We start from the raw sequence: 17,680 nt of genomic DNA, 5'->3' as shown, positions 1-17,680 counted from the left end.
ATATTAGAGCTGGGGCGATAGCACTTTTTTCCGATATCCGGTAATCTGATTTTCTATTTCCGATATAAAATCGATAACCGGTCCGATATTATTTTTTCATAAACCGATATAAAAAACTCAAAAACCCAGTATATTTTTCAAAAACCGATACCCCATGTAGAAACCGATGTATGATTTAAATCATGTGACATAACAAAACATATTAGATTTCCGCAACGATAAATAATAACATATACCTAAATAATTTTACATATTCTTTTAATTAATAATAGTATAATAATATAATAGTAAATACTAAATAGTATAAAAAACAGTACAAAATAGTTAAAATAAATAACAAAAAAATTAAATCTTAAATCTTCTTTAAACCTTTTAATTTTTTAGAAAATAAAAAAGAATTATTAATTAGTGTTAACATATTTTATCTTTTAAGTATATTTCTGGTTCTTATTCAGAGAAATTTGTTGCCTCACTTTTTCGGGGTTAAGTGGATTCCTTTTTGATAAGCAAACTAATCCTGCTGTACTAAAGGCCCTTTCTGAATCTACAGAATTAGGTGAACAAGAATAATACTTTTATGCTAAAATCTTGAGACCTTTATACTTTGAAATAGCCCAATATTTAAAGATATCTCCATTAATATTTAATAGTTCTTCTTTTAAACACATGTTAAGTTCTATACTTAGTTTTCAATGTTTGCAATTTCTTCAGGTAAAATTATGGAGAAAATAGTCATATTAGATTTAGTTGTTGTATGAACAGTGGTATGTTCTGAGTGGGCAACAGACAGATCAGTATTTCGGCACATCATTGGATAAACACATTTTTATTTTTCTAGTAAAGAATTTCTTGCTTGCTGTGCTATATCTGCACAAGAAAATACCTTATCTTTAAATCTTGGATCAAGTAAAGTGTTGATTGAGAGAAGTTCCTTTGTTTAATAAATCGGTTTTTTAATTTGAGTCTAAATGCATTTGCTGTTTCACTGCATGTAGTTGATACATCTTTTACTGTTTCTAAAGATACAAAAATACTTCTGAGTAAAGTAATAACTTTAGACAGAGTATAATTCTCATTTGGTAATATAAGAGTAGCAGAATGAAATATTTACAAAATCTTAATTAATTCCTCGATCATAATCTAATCGTTGATAGAAAATGTTACATTTAAATTAATGCAAAGAGCTAAGCCTAATACACTTTTTTTTTGTTCAACAAATCGATTAAGCATTAAGAATGTGCTATTCCATCTTGTGCATACATCTTGTATAAACACATGAGCAGGAATTCTATTTTCAGACTGAAATTTTGTCAACAATTTATTAGCTCAAATACTGTGCTTAAAGTGACCAACCACTGATCTAACTTTCTTACACAGTGTTTCATGTTGTTTTTCTTTTATAAGTATATCATTGATTGCCTGAAACAGAAAAATAAATAATTGTAAAATTAAAATAATACACTTATTAGTGAATACCTACTTAATAGTTATTTCATATTTATTAATTAGATTTTTTTTTCCATAATAAATAAAAATGTATAAAATTAAATTAAAAGTATAAATTACCAATTGCAATGTGTGGGAAGTACACGAAACAGATTCAAAACTTTTATGATAAAAAGCTTTCCCTATGTTCGAAGCATTGTCATGAACAAAGACATGAACATTAATTATGTTAATATCTCATTTCTCCAAAATTTCAATAATAAAATCATAAATTTCATCACCAAAGTGATGAGATGGTCAAAATGGAATAACTTTCAGTAAAATGTTATGTCATTGGAACATATTGTCCAAAAAGTGACTAGTAATTGATATATAATCAGTTGTATTTATAGATGACCACAAGTCAGTAGTAAAAGATAAATGATTGGCAACTTTAACTACTTCCTTCAATTTAGCTACTACTTTCTCAAACTGTTGTGGTGTTATTGTCTTTGAAAATGTTATTCTATTTGGAATGGTATAACGTGGTTCCAAAAAGTTAATAAGATTTGTGAAATAAAATTGCAATGGATACATAACTATTAACTAATGATTATTATTATAATACAAATTATAAATTAAAAAATGTTCAATTCATAATTTGTATTGTTCACAATACCTAAATTAAACAGAGGTAGTAGTAGATAGTAGTTACTAACTACTAACTATTAGATACCTGAGTTTTCAACATGTGAAAATGGCAAGAGTTGAGTAGTCAATGTCTTTCCAATAAGATAATTTATTTTATGAGATCTTGCACTATTATAAGGTAATGCTAAATTCTTTTGAACTAGGAAAGGCAATAATACTTTTTGTTTACAATGTTTTATTATTTTATTTGGTTGACAAGCTTCCTGCATACTGTAGTCAGCTGTTGTTCCTGGTTGGCCATTGTTCTGTAAATTAAATATTAATATATTTAATAATTTTATAACATAGGTATATTAATTTAATATATAAAATATAAATATAAAAAATTGATAAATGTGTCATAAGTGGATTAGGTATTTATATAGTTACTTCTGTATTGTTGAGTTGTGGGACCAATATAGAAATAAAATGATAAAATATTAAATTATAAATCAACTTTTTAATATTATAGATGTATGTACAAACACAAACTTATAATTATTAATTTATAAAGTATTACTTACATCAGTTACACCAACGCTTTTGTAACTTGCTTTGTGTTTGCGTTTCAACTGGTTATAAGTTGAATGATGCTCTTTATCTAAATGTAAACGCAAATTGGATGTTGTAAAATCTCGAGAATTCAATCCAGTCTCGAGACTTTTTTCACATAATGTGCACTGAGCTTTAGTTATGTCATCTACGCATTTTGAAAAAAATTCCAGACTTCTAAAGGTGCCATTATTGTTAATTATTATTAAATAAATAATAATAAATTATAAAATAAAAATTAATAATTATTAATTACTATACATTTAAAACTTTAAAAGTTAAAACTAATAAGACAAGTAATAACTATTGAGTATTGATAAATTATAATAAATAATGATATAATAATTAATAATTTTTGGATTATTATCTTTATTAATAAAATTATAACCGCGGTAGGTAAGTAGGTTATAAACGGAGAAATAAATAATAAAACAAAATTGAATTTAAATTGTAATTGCATCGTATTTACTATGTTTACATAATATGTTTAAAAATAGCGTTATTGGTATAACACCACCATTACGTCGTACAAATTGATATGCGACTGCATTATTGCGGTTTTACTATCGGTTCAGAAAAATAACCGATACCCGATTAAACTGATACTACCAATATCGACCGATATTATTATCGGGTATCGGTATCGGCCCAGCTCTAATAAATGTATGAAAATAATTTTAGCCTTAAATTTATAAATTTTAAACTTATGTTTTATTTGATATCTCTACATATAATAATAATGTGAAGTCTAACTAGTATTGTAGAATTTACTAATATAGGATATAAATTTTATGATGGACATAAATGTATTTTTATTTTTTAGTAACGTTTGTATTTTTAGATTCTGAACGGAGTGAAGAATGTATTGATTTTACAATGATGTATGTTTTTTTTTTTTTGTGTCTGTGTACAGCATAACTAGTCGAAATAATGCTCCAATTTCAAACTATGGGGGTGGTTTCTGATGTAAAAGTGAATATCCTTGGTGCATTATAGAGGTAAAAAGTTAACATTTTCCAACAGTTTTCAAAAAAATCGAGAAAAACAAAAAAAAAAATGACGGAAAAACGGGAATTTTTACGCAAAACCAGTTTTCGACCGAATCGATATTTTTATATGGTTGTAATTCAAAAACTAATCACTGTAAATACTTGAAATTTTTACCAAATGTTTATATTAGAGTTATCTATATACAGTTAAATTTTCAAAAATTTTTGACTTTTTTTGGGTTATTTATAGACCACTGAAATTTTCGATTTTTATGCGAATTTTTTTTTTGAAGTGTTGGTAAAAAAATTTTGGATGACCAAAAACTTTTGAAAATTTAATACAAGGTTCCTTATGAGTTGTTTTTATCGTAGCTAAAAAAAATTAAAAATCGTTAGTCACAATTTTTTTTTATAAGCGTTTATAGTTCAAATTTTTACGAAATCTGTCGAAAACGTGAAAATTTGTAAGTAATTTTGAAGTTGAAAAATCATAAAATTTTTTGTGTTTATAACTAAGGATTAAAATTATAACACTAAGTTTTCCATAATTTTTCCTTCAAGTAGCTATAGAGAAAACTCATAACATCATTATAGGAAAAATTTTATGTGCGTTTGAATTTTAAATTTTTACGAAATAGCGTAACGACAACGATTTATCCCAAACGATTTTTGATATTTGTTGTTATTCAAATAGTATAAGTCGTAAATACTTAAAAATTTTACCAGTTATTTAGATTGGCATTTTCCTTACATGATTTAATGTTCAAAATATTTTGAGTTTTTTTGAGCTATTTATAGACAACTGAAATTTTCAATTTTTCTGAAAATTTTTTTTGAAGTGTCGATAAAATTTTTTTGGCCTTATCAAAATACTTGAAAATTTTATACAAAGTTCCTCATATGTTATTCTTATAGTGATTAAAAAATTATAAGAATACATAGGCACAATTTTTTTTATTAGCATTTGAAGTTCAAATTTTGACGAAAATTCGTCAAAATTATGAATGTTTGCAAATTATTTTTTAGGTATAATTCATAAAAATGTTTGTTTAGGTAGCTAAGAGTTGAAAATGTAATACAAGATTTTTCATAAGTTTAGCTTACACTAATTATAAAAGAACTTAAATTTTGGTGTATTCAGGCCATTAAAACATAAACCACCTTTTTCACCAACAACTGGAAATTATATCCTAGGCTGACAAATCATCTTCGTTCAGAATCGTTTTTCGTATACAATGATACCTATCATTGCATTCAAATTTAACCTGTCCTAGTCCGAGGTCCACCCCGCCCCCTAATGTACAGCAGAACGGTACCCACTTGCCCGCTTTTTTATTATGATTTTGGAAAATTTGTTCTCTTATCCATAAATATGTTAATGACTGCCGATGTAGTATCAGTCGATTAGCTATACAGACTACAGTTGAACAATGGTCAGTACACCAAGTCCACGGCTGTGTACCTATTATATTAAGATTCAATGATATAATTTCTTATAATAAAAATGATTATTAATAATATTATATTGTTGGTTAATAAGCCAACTGATGTACTTTCAAAAATAAAATTAGCAGGAGGTACTAAAATAAAGTTATTTTGTAATCCTTATGAACTATAATGTTGAATTTTTTTTAAATATATAAGCTTGGTATACTTATGTTTCAAGATTATACGTTATATTGTTGATTAAAATATAAATACTTCTATAAAACCATTAATGAAAATAATAAACAGATAATTAATTGATATTCAAAATAAAAAGGAAATCCATTTAATTACTAAAACAAATTTTAAATACAGTAGAATCCGCTTAATTGGGACACATTAGGTGGTGACCTATTTGACCTATTATCCGATTGTCTCGATTAACCGAATTACTAATAAACCGAAATTATTAAAGTGAATATTTATATATAGGTACATACATATACTTAATTCATATCTTATTTAAAAATTACATATTTTTATTAATATTATTATTAGCAGTAGTACATTATATTTACTATTTAGTATTATTATATCGTTAATTAATTAGATAATTATTTTATTATAGATATTTATTATACATTAATTGATTAACATACTTAATTTATATTTTGTTAGGCTGCAGAAAATCGTCCATTCTTCTTTGCTGTAATTTATTAAGACTTTGCTTAATGATAAAATTTGCATAAACTTCTAGAGAAGTTTTTGGGGCATTTTCTTTTTCATTTTACATAAAATATAGTCTCAGCTGATCATTGCACTTTTCTGCTTCTCTTGTGGTAATTTTGACAGGCTGGACATTGTCATCGTCAGTGTTGGGAATAGATAACTAATAATTTATACAGATAAAGATAATAATACTAAATTTTATCTAGATAAATTTCAGATAGTTTCATGTTTAATTTTGAAAGTATTCAGGATACTACATCCAACAGGCATAAGATAAAAAAAATAATCAATAATTTTAAATATTTTAAAATAAATGTAATTTTTTTAAAACTATTCAAATAAACATAAAATATAAAAGTTATTTTTTTTAAATCAACTTCATAAGAAGATGAAAAGTCATTCTCTGACTTCAAAATAAAAAGCTTATATTTAAAAAATAAAATAATACATTTCTGTCTTTTATAATAAATTTAAAACATTTTAAAAATAAACATAAAATATAAAATTTTTTTTTTTTTAAATAAACTGTTTAAGATGACAATTAATTCTCTTACTGAATAACAAATAAAAATCCATTTCAAAAAAATAAAAATAAATGCTGTTAAAATAATACAAATTTTAAACCATATTCGATCTACCACATAATATATCAAATACTTTATCACCTAATCTGTTACGCCTAGATGTTAATACTTGAATTGCCTTGCTAAACAATCTCTCAACAGGAGCTGAGAACGGAATAGTGGTATTATATTTTAGGAATACCTCTTTGATAACAGGATGTTTGTTTAAAATGTCCAAGTCTTTTTTATTTGAACTTAGGAAAGATATAGCCTGTAAATTTGCATAATTTATTGTTTTTGTTTCTGAATCAGTCGTATAATCATCAATTTTATTTTCTGAACAGATATTTATATAAAATTCATTGTCACTATTCAGGCACGTACACAGAATACAATTTCAGGAGGGGTTTACAAAATATATTTATACAAATTATATAGCAACATAATAAAACAATTCCTTCCTACTTACTCATTATTTTTAATGTGACAATTATTATGCTAAATATTCAAACTTGATGTATGTCATTCGTTCAGTGTTTAGAAGTATATTTAGGAAATAGGAATATTAGGAATAAATAATAATAATAGTAATACAAATAAATAAAACTATGTATTATGAACCGAACAGAAATGTATTTGATTATTATATATTTATATGCACATACAATTACCTAAGTATATTAAAATTTTAAGTATAAATAGAAGAAAAAAATCAAACAATTTATATGTTTTATATAAAAAAAAATACAAACTAAAGTATAAAATCCCATTTTCGTGGTAACATTGCAAATCTATCGATAATGTCTTCCACATTTAAATTAACATTTCGGTATATGTTTAGTAAAGCCAAATCAGTAAGTCTCGTTTCTCCCATATTGTTTCGTAAGTATGTTTTAAGTCTCCGTAGAGTTGAGAATGACCGTTCAGCAGTAGCAGTTGTAACAGGTAATGTGGCCATAATTGTCAAAAGACTGTGAATGTTTGGGAAAAAATCATAAGACATTGCAGACAAAGTAGTCAATGATGTAGTTGGACGGTCTCTATCAGATACATTTTTCCATTTAGCTAGCCATATTTTAATTTCTGCGTCAAATGTTTCATATTAGGTAAAATATCTTTATAAAAAAGCGCTACCTCTTGAAAATCGTTTATATCAGTTGTATTTTTAAGAAAATTTGGAATAAGTGATTGTAGTTTGGCCATTACATGATGATGATTAGTAAATCTATCTTGTAATTGACAAATAAAATGATCCAAAAAAGGTAAAAATATTGATCTTTTAATATTATTACGTGCAGTTTGTCGGTCTATAGTTCTTGGTACCTCAATAATTCCTTCTAACATAGACTCTTCTGAATTAGAAAATATTTGTTTAAACTCATCATCGCTATTTTCTCGAATTTCTTTAAATATTTGACAGACATCTGTTACTCGCTCATAACAATATGACAAATCAATATTTACTTTTTGTAGTGTTATAGATAGTGGTAAAGTTAAAGAAAAAAACTTCTCAATCACATGTAAAGCTATGATAAAAACTGAGTTATTAATGGAATTTGAAAGCTGAAAAGCTATACGGGATGTTTCTACATTTGAACACTCTTCTAATTTTTTTAATGCATTATAAATAATTTTGTATAACTCTTTAAATCTAATTAAGCTTTCATGTCGATCTACCCATCGCGTTTCACACAGTTTTATTAGAGTTTTTGTTCGACTTTGTGGGACATATTCATTAATACATTCAATCAGTGTTTTTGTTCTTAGCGATGAAGCTCGGAAAAATGTTATTACTGAAGATACAGTTCCAATACAATTTCTAATTGATACGATTTTACATGAACTTCCTATAGCCAAATTCAAAGAATGAGAAGCGCAATGCACATAAAGCGCATTTGGAACAGCCTCTAAAATATAAAAATTAAAAATTAAATTATAAAACTGTGTAGGTAAGTATCTAGTGTTACATATTATTTAATTTAATTTAAAACTTAAAAATTTAAAAAAAAAAATTACCCTTTAAATTAATTTATTCATTTTCCAAATACAATAAAAAGAGAAGAAAATATACATAACTTTAAAATAATATGAAGTCCGAATTTCTCTAGCAACTGAAGTATAGATGTAGGTAATCCTTTACCAGTCATATCGTGAACAATTGAAAATTCAAGAAAATCTTCCATAATACAGTTTGATACACCGTCAACGTATCGTACACAAAAAGACATTTGTTCTAACCGAGATATGTCTTGTGTTTCGTCCACTAAAATAGAAAAATATTTTGCATTTCTGATATTTTTTAATATATTTTCTTGTATTAAATTGCCACAAATAGTAATGATTTCATTTTGTACACTAGGACTCGTGTAAGATGCAAAAGTTGTTGCGTTTTTTAAATGTTTGTCTAAAATAGGATCAGTCAATGATTTAAATCTTAATAAAGATCTAAAATTCCCATCATTTGTTTCTATACTTTCATCATATATTTTCCCACTGTCATTATTACCTCTTAAAGCATTATTTTGTTTTCCACATACAATTAAGGTTTCAATTATTGGACGAAGAATAGATCGATTTTCAATGACTTGTTTTTTTCGTGAAGTATCTATCTCATTTGCAATATTATTTTTTTTGTTTTCCATTACTTTAATAAATTCTTCAGAGCGAATGATTGAAAGCTTATGATACTCAGAGTTTGAATGACGATTAAAACGTTCAATGGCATCTTTCCATTTCGTAAAAGGTTTTATAATCAGAGCACCTAATTTTTGATGGATCCCTTTACCAACACTGTTATTGGCAAATAGTACACAGCATTTACACAAGGCACCTTGTTCTTTTTCGGAGTAAACAAGCCAAGGAAAACGGTTTAACCAATCTAATTGAAATTTCAGCCGCCTTTGTTGTTCAATGGGAAATTGGTAATTTTTGGGAGGTATCCATGGATTTTTTAATAACTCGTATTTTTTTGCATCATTTATATTATTAGAAGCTAATAAAAATAACCCAATATCCAAAGAATAATTTTTTAACGATTCATTGTCTATATTTGAATCAAGTTGGGTCTGCAAGGCGTTTATTACATCAACTTCGGTTGCATTATTTTCAATATTACTCGATTCACTTTCAGTTTCTTCATTATTTTTAATTTTTTTTACACCAAAATTGAATAATGATGGTTGATCACTATTTCTTTTCATTGTAAAAAAAAAAAAATAATAAAATTATAATATTTAATAAATTTGGTTATTTAATCAGTTTTCATAAGATAGAACTCGCAAAAAATAACCATAACACTATCGCACTCGTTAATCGTATACTATAACCGTTCAAATACCAAACACAGACTAAACGATCGTCATCGTTTAATGATTTTATTATTGTAGTTCAGCAATTCAATAGAAATTTTTGGTGACCGATCGAGTATGGAAATAAGATAAGATAAAATTATCCACAAAATATGAGTTTTCTAGCAAATCGTAACTATACAGTTTTGTGTTCGTGCGTAGTTATCAGTAATCACCTCGATCATTCAACTATAATACTATATAGGCTATATAGCCATACCTATTATAGGTATAAACTTGTATTTCATACCCGACTATTATAATTTCTTCCGTTGTATTACAGCAATCATCTTCGATTTGAAAAGGATTATTATTGATTTCAAGAATTTTTTCATTCAAACCCATGTCCAAATCATCTACAACAACATTGGATGTATAATTGTTTTCTTTTTTAGAAAAATCATCTGTAAACAATTTTCTCTTAACACCCACCAAAGTACTCTCATTTAGTTCATTTTCTTGACCTAACATAAACATTTCTCTTTGAGATAATTCTTTAGGACTAACAGATACTTCATTTAGTCCAAAACTCTTTTGACAACGCTGAAATACTCTGAATTGGTTTTTACGATTACATTTCATTTTTAATAGTTTACAAACTGAATTAACAACCTCTGTCTTATAAGTACAAAAATCATTTTTTAAATAACCATTGTCTAGAAGCATTTTATGAAAGTGTAAATCATCCTCAATATTACTATTTAACAATTTTCTCAGAGCTGAATTAGGGTTATTCAATGCCATAACTAAATTCTTTTTAGCTTTTTTGCAATTACCTTTCTTGAATATCACATTACTGATATCACTAATCGCTTCATGAGATACACTTATGCTGCCAAATTCCAATGTAGGATATTTTTGTTGAATGAAGTGGACTATTTCTTCAACTTTTTTTAATACACTCATTTTAAAATTAGTAGGAGCCTTCCTCGACTACTTATCAATAGTTAAATGTATTCTTATATTACTATTACAGTAGGAGCCTTCCTCGACTACTATCAATAATAAATCAAAACCTTAAATTATAACTACAATACTATACTATTATAGTAGGAGCCTTCCTCGACTACTATCAATAATAAATCAAAACCTTAAATTATAACTACAATACAATACTATTATAATAGGAGCCTTCCTCGACTACTATCAATAATCAAATGTTTATCTTCATAAAATTATATTTTTTGTTGATGAATATTGGTAAAAACTGAAAAACATATAGTTGTTATAGTATAATATTCTGTAAAATTAATTTAATTGTATTAATTACGTATCAGTTATATAATCACTTATGAGTTATTAACTAAATATGTTTCAAATATTATATTTTGTTTGTTAATTTGTTATAGATATTTGTTAATTATTAAAGTAGTATTATAGAACATTTAAATAGTAAATGTATCAGAATTATATTAGAATAAATTAATAATTAAATTCATGATTTAAAAAAATTATATGAACTTGTAATTCAATAAATATTATTGTGATATATTATCTAATTACGAATTGTTATTTTGTCTCTTCCTAAAATTGTATGTAAGGGGGTAGCCTATATGATTGGTTTTAATAATGAGTAGTTAGGATATTGATAACCTAAAAAACACACAAAAATTCCCTAAAACCTTAAAAAATCTAATTGAATAAGTGAATAAAATCCATTTAAAAATAATAATTTTTATTAGAGATATGAGTGTGATAATGGGTGTAATAGTAATTTAAAATATGATTTACATTTTAAGCATTATTTAAAATTATTAAAAATAAATTTAAAAAATAAAAGCGTATATGATTGGAGTAGGTATGTCTGAAAGAACGCTTACTTTATCAATGTATAACACCAAAAACCCCACAATAATATTTAAATTATTCGAACGAAGCGAGAAAATTTTTTTTTTGATTTAATTTTAATTATATTATTGACACCTAAGATCTAGAAGACATATAGTATATACCCATGAATATTTTTAGCAATACACCACTGATTGTAGAGAATCAAAGGAAAAAAATGCATGTCATCAACATCCTAACTAATAATGAGTGATTTTTTTTTCAAAATTAAAATAATATAATTCATTAATAATATAAAGTAAAAATAACAATAAATTTATGTAGTCACTTACCTTCACAAAAAGCAAGTTTAATTTAATAAAATACTAAATAGTATTAAAAAATAACAAAAAAAAAAAAAAAAAAATTATAAAAAATATTCTATGACGCGAACTTTACGCGGCAATGTAATATTTTAATATAGGTACAAAGATAAGCATGTTATTTATTGAATTATGCTAAATTTAGCCATAATTTCCCAGTTATCAGATTTATTTCAACTGATTCTAGCTATATAAACATTAGGAATCGTTGACACGATATCGAGTCTTTAACGAGTACGGACGTATCTATATCTACCTATCTGTAATTTTAAGACATAAAGTCACGGATAGAATATTTTTCTACCTATCTGTAACTTTAAGACATAAAGTCACGGATAGAATATTTTTCTACCTATCTGTAATTTTAAGACATAAAGTCACAGATAGGTAGAAAAATATTCTATCAGTGACTTTATGTCTTAAAGTTACAGATAGGTAGAAAAATATTCTATCCGTGACTTTATGTCTTAAAATTACAGATAGGTAGATATAGATACGTCCGTACTCGTTAAAGACTCGATATCGTGTCAACGATTCCTAATGTTTATATAGCTAGAATCAGTTGAAATAAATCTGATAACTGGGAAATTATGGCTAAATTTAGCATAATTCAATAAATAACATGCTTATCTTTGTACCTATATTAAAATATTACATTGCCGCGTAAAGTTTACCAAGACACTATTAAATACTTCAATCAATGATATTAAACCTGTTTTTAGATCTACACTAATTGGAAAGTTAGACAAAACAAAAATCGATTTATTCAATACCGAGTAAATCATTAAATAGAATTCATGAAAATAACCAGTCCATACAATAGATAGAATACTAATTATTACTATTTAGTATTTACTAAAGTACCTATTGATTAAAATATAATTTGATTATTATGAATTGATGATATTATAATATTATTTTATCTGAAAAATAAATTACCAAAATCGAAAGAATAACCAAGTTTTGTCTGATGGTTCCACGTGATAAAAAAAAAAATTAATTAACTTAACTGTAAAATAATGATAATTAACTGTAAAAAGCTAAGTTAAAAAAAATTAACTTTTTAACTTTTTAATAAATTAATGCCCACCATTGTAAGTTAGACATAGGTTTATAAGTTGTCTTTTAAAAGTAATTTATAAATTATTACAATTTTAATTTATTGAGTTAAGTTAAAGTAAAAGATTTATGTATTGTCTACCTACATAAATTGTTAGTATAGTGTCAATGTTTATTAATGTAAGAGGAAGAATTTAAACACATTATAAATACCTAAACATATTGTTTCTAAATCGAATACCTAATTTTTTAAATCTAGTGGATTTTTACCCCGGGGTAAATATTCACTTGTGAAAATATCATCTGTGAAATTTTACTAGGGTAAAATATGCCTAGCGAGATTTTACTTGGGGTAAATAATCGCTAGTAAAATTTTACCGGGGTAAATAATCGCTAGTGATATTTTAACTCAGTGGGGTAAAATATCACTGAGGTACATTTTCGCGGTTACACTGGCATTACCATCACAGTAATGCTATATTGCTGTAGTATTAGTATACAGAATGTGGAAAAGTCGGTGTTAGATTGACACACACCACGTCACCACTGCACGTGGCACGTCTACACAACAATTACAACACAGGGGGCTAGTATTAAAAAAAGTATTAAAAGATTTATTGCATTACATTTTCTTTGATTAAGACTGGTTAAAGATTTTCTAAATAAAACGTTTTAATTTTGGTTTCCATGTTATTTTTCCAAAAATCATCGTCTTGTTTTATTTTTACATACATCAAACCTGTAATGATTAGTTTTTTATAGTACATATCTATCTACCTATCCAGTAATCCTCATTCACTAATTGTTTCCAAGAATCGATGTGAGGTAATAGCATTGATTATAAAATATCTTATAAATATTAAGATTTAAATGATAAAAATCAAATGCTAATTATAAATGTAAATTATTCTTCATTTAACTCAGGCCTTAAGGCACCAACGAAAATGCTTAATTCTATAATCGATAATATTTAAAATATTTTTGAAAAAAATTTTGACAAATTAAAACATAAAAAAAAAATCAGACATAATTTAATCAACAAATTACAAACTAATGAAAAAATAAAAGCATGGGTTGAAATTAATGCCGATTGTGTTGAATATAAATTATATATTACAGAACAGCTTTGTGTGAAAAACTTATTTTCAAAAAACTTGTTATTCGCAAAATACATTAAGATTTTGAAATAAGCGCCCATAAAGCATATCGAGAAGTATTCTCAAGTATTGAAATTCAAGCATGTCGATTTCATTTAGGACAGTGTTGGTGGCGAAAAGTAATTAAAGTTAAAATGTATTATAAATATATACATTATAAAATTATAATATTAAAGGTATTAACTTTACAGATAAATGCTGTGCAGCAACTCCGTACAGCATAATATACTAACGACGACGAGTTAGGAAAATGGTTGAAACTATTTTTCGGGTTGCCATTCCTATCACCACATGTCCACATGAGATAGAAAATACATTCGTTGAACTTGTATAGTTGTATCTATATGTCCAAATATAGATATAGGATGCTTATTTTCTGATCATATATTAAATACGTACGTAGAAGATGATTGTCTATTTCCGCCAAAAATTTGGGCTCAAGAGACATCAGAAAATCCTCGGTAATACTAAATAACTATACATAGTAACATAGTAGATACTATAACCTAACAAGTTTTCTTATATTTTTTTATTGTTGTTAGTACAACAAATGGATCGGAGAGTTTCCATAGTACATACATGCGCAATTTCATAATCCACACCCTTCTATTCATTTGGTTATATCAGTTCTGAAGAAAACATAAGAGACCAAAACTATATCAGCATCTAAAGGGCGTTTCAATAAAATGGCATTAGCCGACAAACAACGTTTAAACCACACAATTAACGAATACAAAAAATATTTGATTCATAAAAATATAATAAAATATTTATCAAGTATTATATAATTATTTTTTTTACATTTTTAAAATTTTAAAATTTTTTTACCTCTGTCCTATAGTAAAATATCCAAGTTTAAAATATCCAGGGATAAAATAATCAATGTATAGGACAAAATATCCAAATAAAAAAAAATTATAAAAATCTGTATTTTTAATACTCATAATTTTGTTGATTATAAATTTGTTCATTTTTAAAGCACATTTTAATAACTTTATACTTTATAATACAGTGGGTAATAAAATAATAATAAAAATAATATGTTGCCTTATATAATAATCATATCTACAGTAAATAGTTATAGATTATAGTTTTAAATAATATTTAAATAAATATAGTCAGTTAAAATTAAAATTATAAAAAATCTGTTTAAAAAGAGGTAATAAATTGTATAAAATATCGTATTAATATCATATAAATTATCGCATTATATTTGCTATTGCAATTATAAAAATATCTTATTCTTTTTCACTATTAATATATTTAAGACAAAGAAGCTTAAGTTTTTCTTGCATCTTTACATATTTTTCGTTTTACGACTTACGCGTACGCCGATAAATTTACATTTTTGTGTTCAATCGTATGTGTATGTATGCCTATTGCCTATTTTGGGTAGGTAGACAAATGCTGAAATGCATACTTATAATATATAATAGCTACCTACAAGTCATCTGCCCTAATAATAGTTATTGGTTTAAACAGTTGAAACCAATATAAAGAACATAATCGTGTATACTGTATTACTGTATAATAAAGATCATACATTTTATACGCCATACATATTATTATATTATGTCTACATTTCTGTCCTATTGTATTTAACGTACCGCGTATTACAAATAATGAAATAAATAACTCCGAAATAACTATAGTTTAAATAGCAATGGCCAATGACGTTCCCATAAGTTCAAATCAAGTGTCTCTTAGTTGTTGAATAGATATGATAATGTTTTTAATTTTTAATTGTGCTTTTGTGCTTCTTGAAAAATTAAAGATATTCATTGAAATTCTGAATTTAAGATTTCAACCCTTTCAAAAATAATAATCATTATTTCTGTATAAAACAAAAAGTAAAAAATAAGAAATTGTTTGCTATAACCACTGACTTTTGCTCCATTTTCATTTTTTTCCTTGGAAATATTATCAAAAAATTCTATTAATACTGCATAATTATCATACATCTCCTTGTTAGACAAAATGAACGAAGAGTTTTGGAATTAATTATGATTTATGATTTATGTCTTGATCATCTTGAAGAGTATTACAGTGTTGGGACTTATCTAGATGAAAATGTCATTATCTATTATCTTATCTAGATAAAAATCTACTGATCATCTATTTTTTTTATCTTAGATGAAAACTTCGGTCATCTATATCAATTTATCTAGATATTTTTTTATACATATTATGTATTTTTTAATATTTTCGTATATAGATATCTACATTTTTGTACGAAATCAAAAACCATAACAGTATACTGTAACAGAAAGTACATAGTACACACTATTCTATAATAATTCTATTCTGTGGCATGATAAAATTTTATCATGTTCTGTGGTACAAATTTAAAGCATTCACAAAGTAATTTTATACTTTGTGAATGCTTAATATCCTGATTCTTGATAATCAGTAATTAAATGGTAGTTGGCTGTTGTGTTATTTGATATTTCCGTTTATTATTTATTTTAATGTTTCTGTAGGTTATTACTTATTAGTTATTTCTGACCGTGGCGACAGAAAAACATGATGATATAATTACTATTATTATAATAAAGATTATAAAGATTTCGTATTCCTGCGTATACTAGTTTATGTTTATCTATATATACTATTATATATATTGTTTACAATACGTATACTATTTTTCCATTGTAAATCCCGTGGAATTACCCATAAACTACCATTACCTATTGCAGTTATAAATAGTCTTATAATATATGATTATGTGTATAATATGTATATATAATATATTTTCAAATAATTAATCGATTATTTTCTATCGATTTTTCTCTTCATCAATTGGTCGTTTATTAGTCGATGTCTGTAGCTGTTATTCCTTAGATTTTAATCTTTGATCGTACTCAGACCTGTGCGGTTGTGCTGATCTGCCTGATCTACCTACACAAATATATTCTATATCACTGTAAGTACCAAGTATTTCCATTTTTGTTTTATTAATATTAAATAATATTATATTATTATTATTATCAATTAATTACAATATTAATTTATAATTGCTGATAAATTCCTAGATTATAATTCCCTAATTATAATAAGGTACTTGTGCGTTATTGCGACTATCTCGATGTCGAACACATGGCGTGCCATGTACACTATTATAAAAAAGTAATATGTATTTCGTAGGTAGGGGGTTTTTTTTTCCTATGACGGGGCTTTTTTTACCGTATTTTTTTTCTGGGGCTTTTTTTTCCTAGATTCCAAAAATTGTGACCATATTTTCCGTAAGAATAATTTACAAGATATTTTGTGTTTAAATTTTGAAAGTTTATATCAACAAGAATTATAGAGGTTTTTCTAACAAAACTGCTTAACACAATATAATTAATGCGCTACGCGCAGCTTTTAAAGCTTTTTTAATTTTTATGTAATTATTTTAGATGTTTCCCGCTAATTACATACATAATATGATGCCGTACCAGCAGCAGCTGCCGTACCAGCAGCTGCTGGTACAACAACAACCGTACCAGCAGCAGCAGCATATGTTTAACGGCAGTACGTTTGATAATTAATTTCATTTCAGTTAACGTAATATACCTACTTTGATTAAAACATTTAAATTTTAATTAATTACAG

At 25.8% G+C, this 17,680-nt stretch overlaps 2 protein-coding genes across 2 annotated transcripts; both read right to left on the bottom strand.

Annotated features, from left to right (window-relative positions):
* Positions 1-1,140: 1,140 nt before the first annotated feature.
* LOC114126609 (zinc finger MYM-type protein 1-like) lies at positions 1,141-9,573 on the bottom strand. Its single transcript, XM_050207159.1, has 7 exons — positions 8,700-9,573; positions 8,514-8,636; positions 7,666-8,280; positions 7,197-7,456; positions 6,468-6,644; positions 1,366-1,419; positions 1,141-1,299 (listed from the first exon to the last, which is right to left on the bottom strand). Exons 1-7 carry the CDS (start codon positions 9,571-9,573, stop codon positions 1,141-1,143), a joined length of 2,262 nt encoding a protein of 753 aa, XP_050063116.1.
* Positions 9,574-9,881: 308 nt separating this feature from the next.
* On the bottom strand, positions 9,882-10,981 carry LOC126551784 (uncharacterized). The gene has a single exon (XM_050205959.1). The coding sequence runs from the start codon at positions 10,624-10,626 to the stop codon at positions 9,910-9,912; it is 717 nt and encodes a 238-aa protein (XP_050061916.1). The 5' UTR covers positions 10,627-10,981; the 3' UTR covers positions 9,882-9,909.
* Between the last annotated feature and the right edge of the window lie 6,699 nt (positions 10,982-17,680).

Source organism: Aphis gossypii, chromosome X, assembly GCF_020184175.1.
Source record: "Aphis gossypii isolate Hap1 chromosome X, ASM2018417v2, whole genome shotgun sequence".
Classification (NCBI taxonomy): domain Eukaryota; kingdom Metazoa; phylum Arthropoda; class Insecta; order Hemiptera; family Aphididae; genus Aphis; species Aphis gossypii.
Note: the sequence above shows the minus strand (reverse complement) of the source record. Positions and strands in the feature narration are given on the sequence as shown.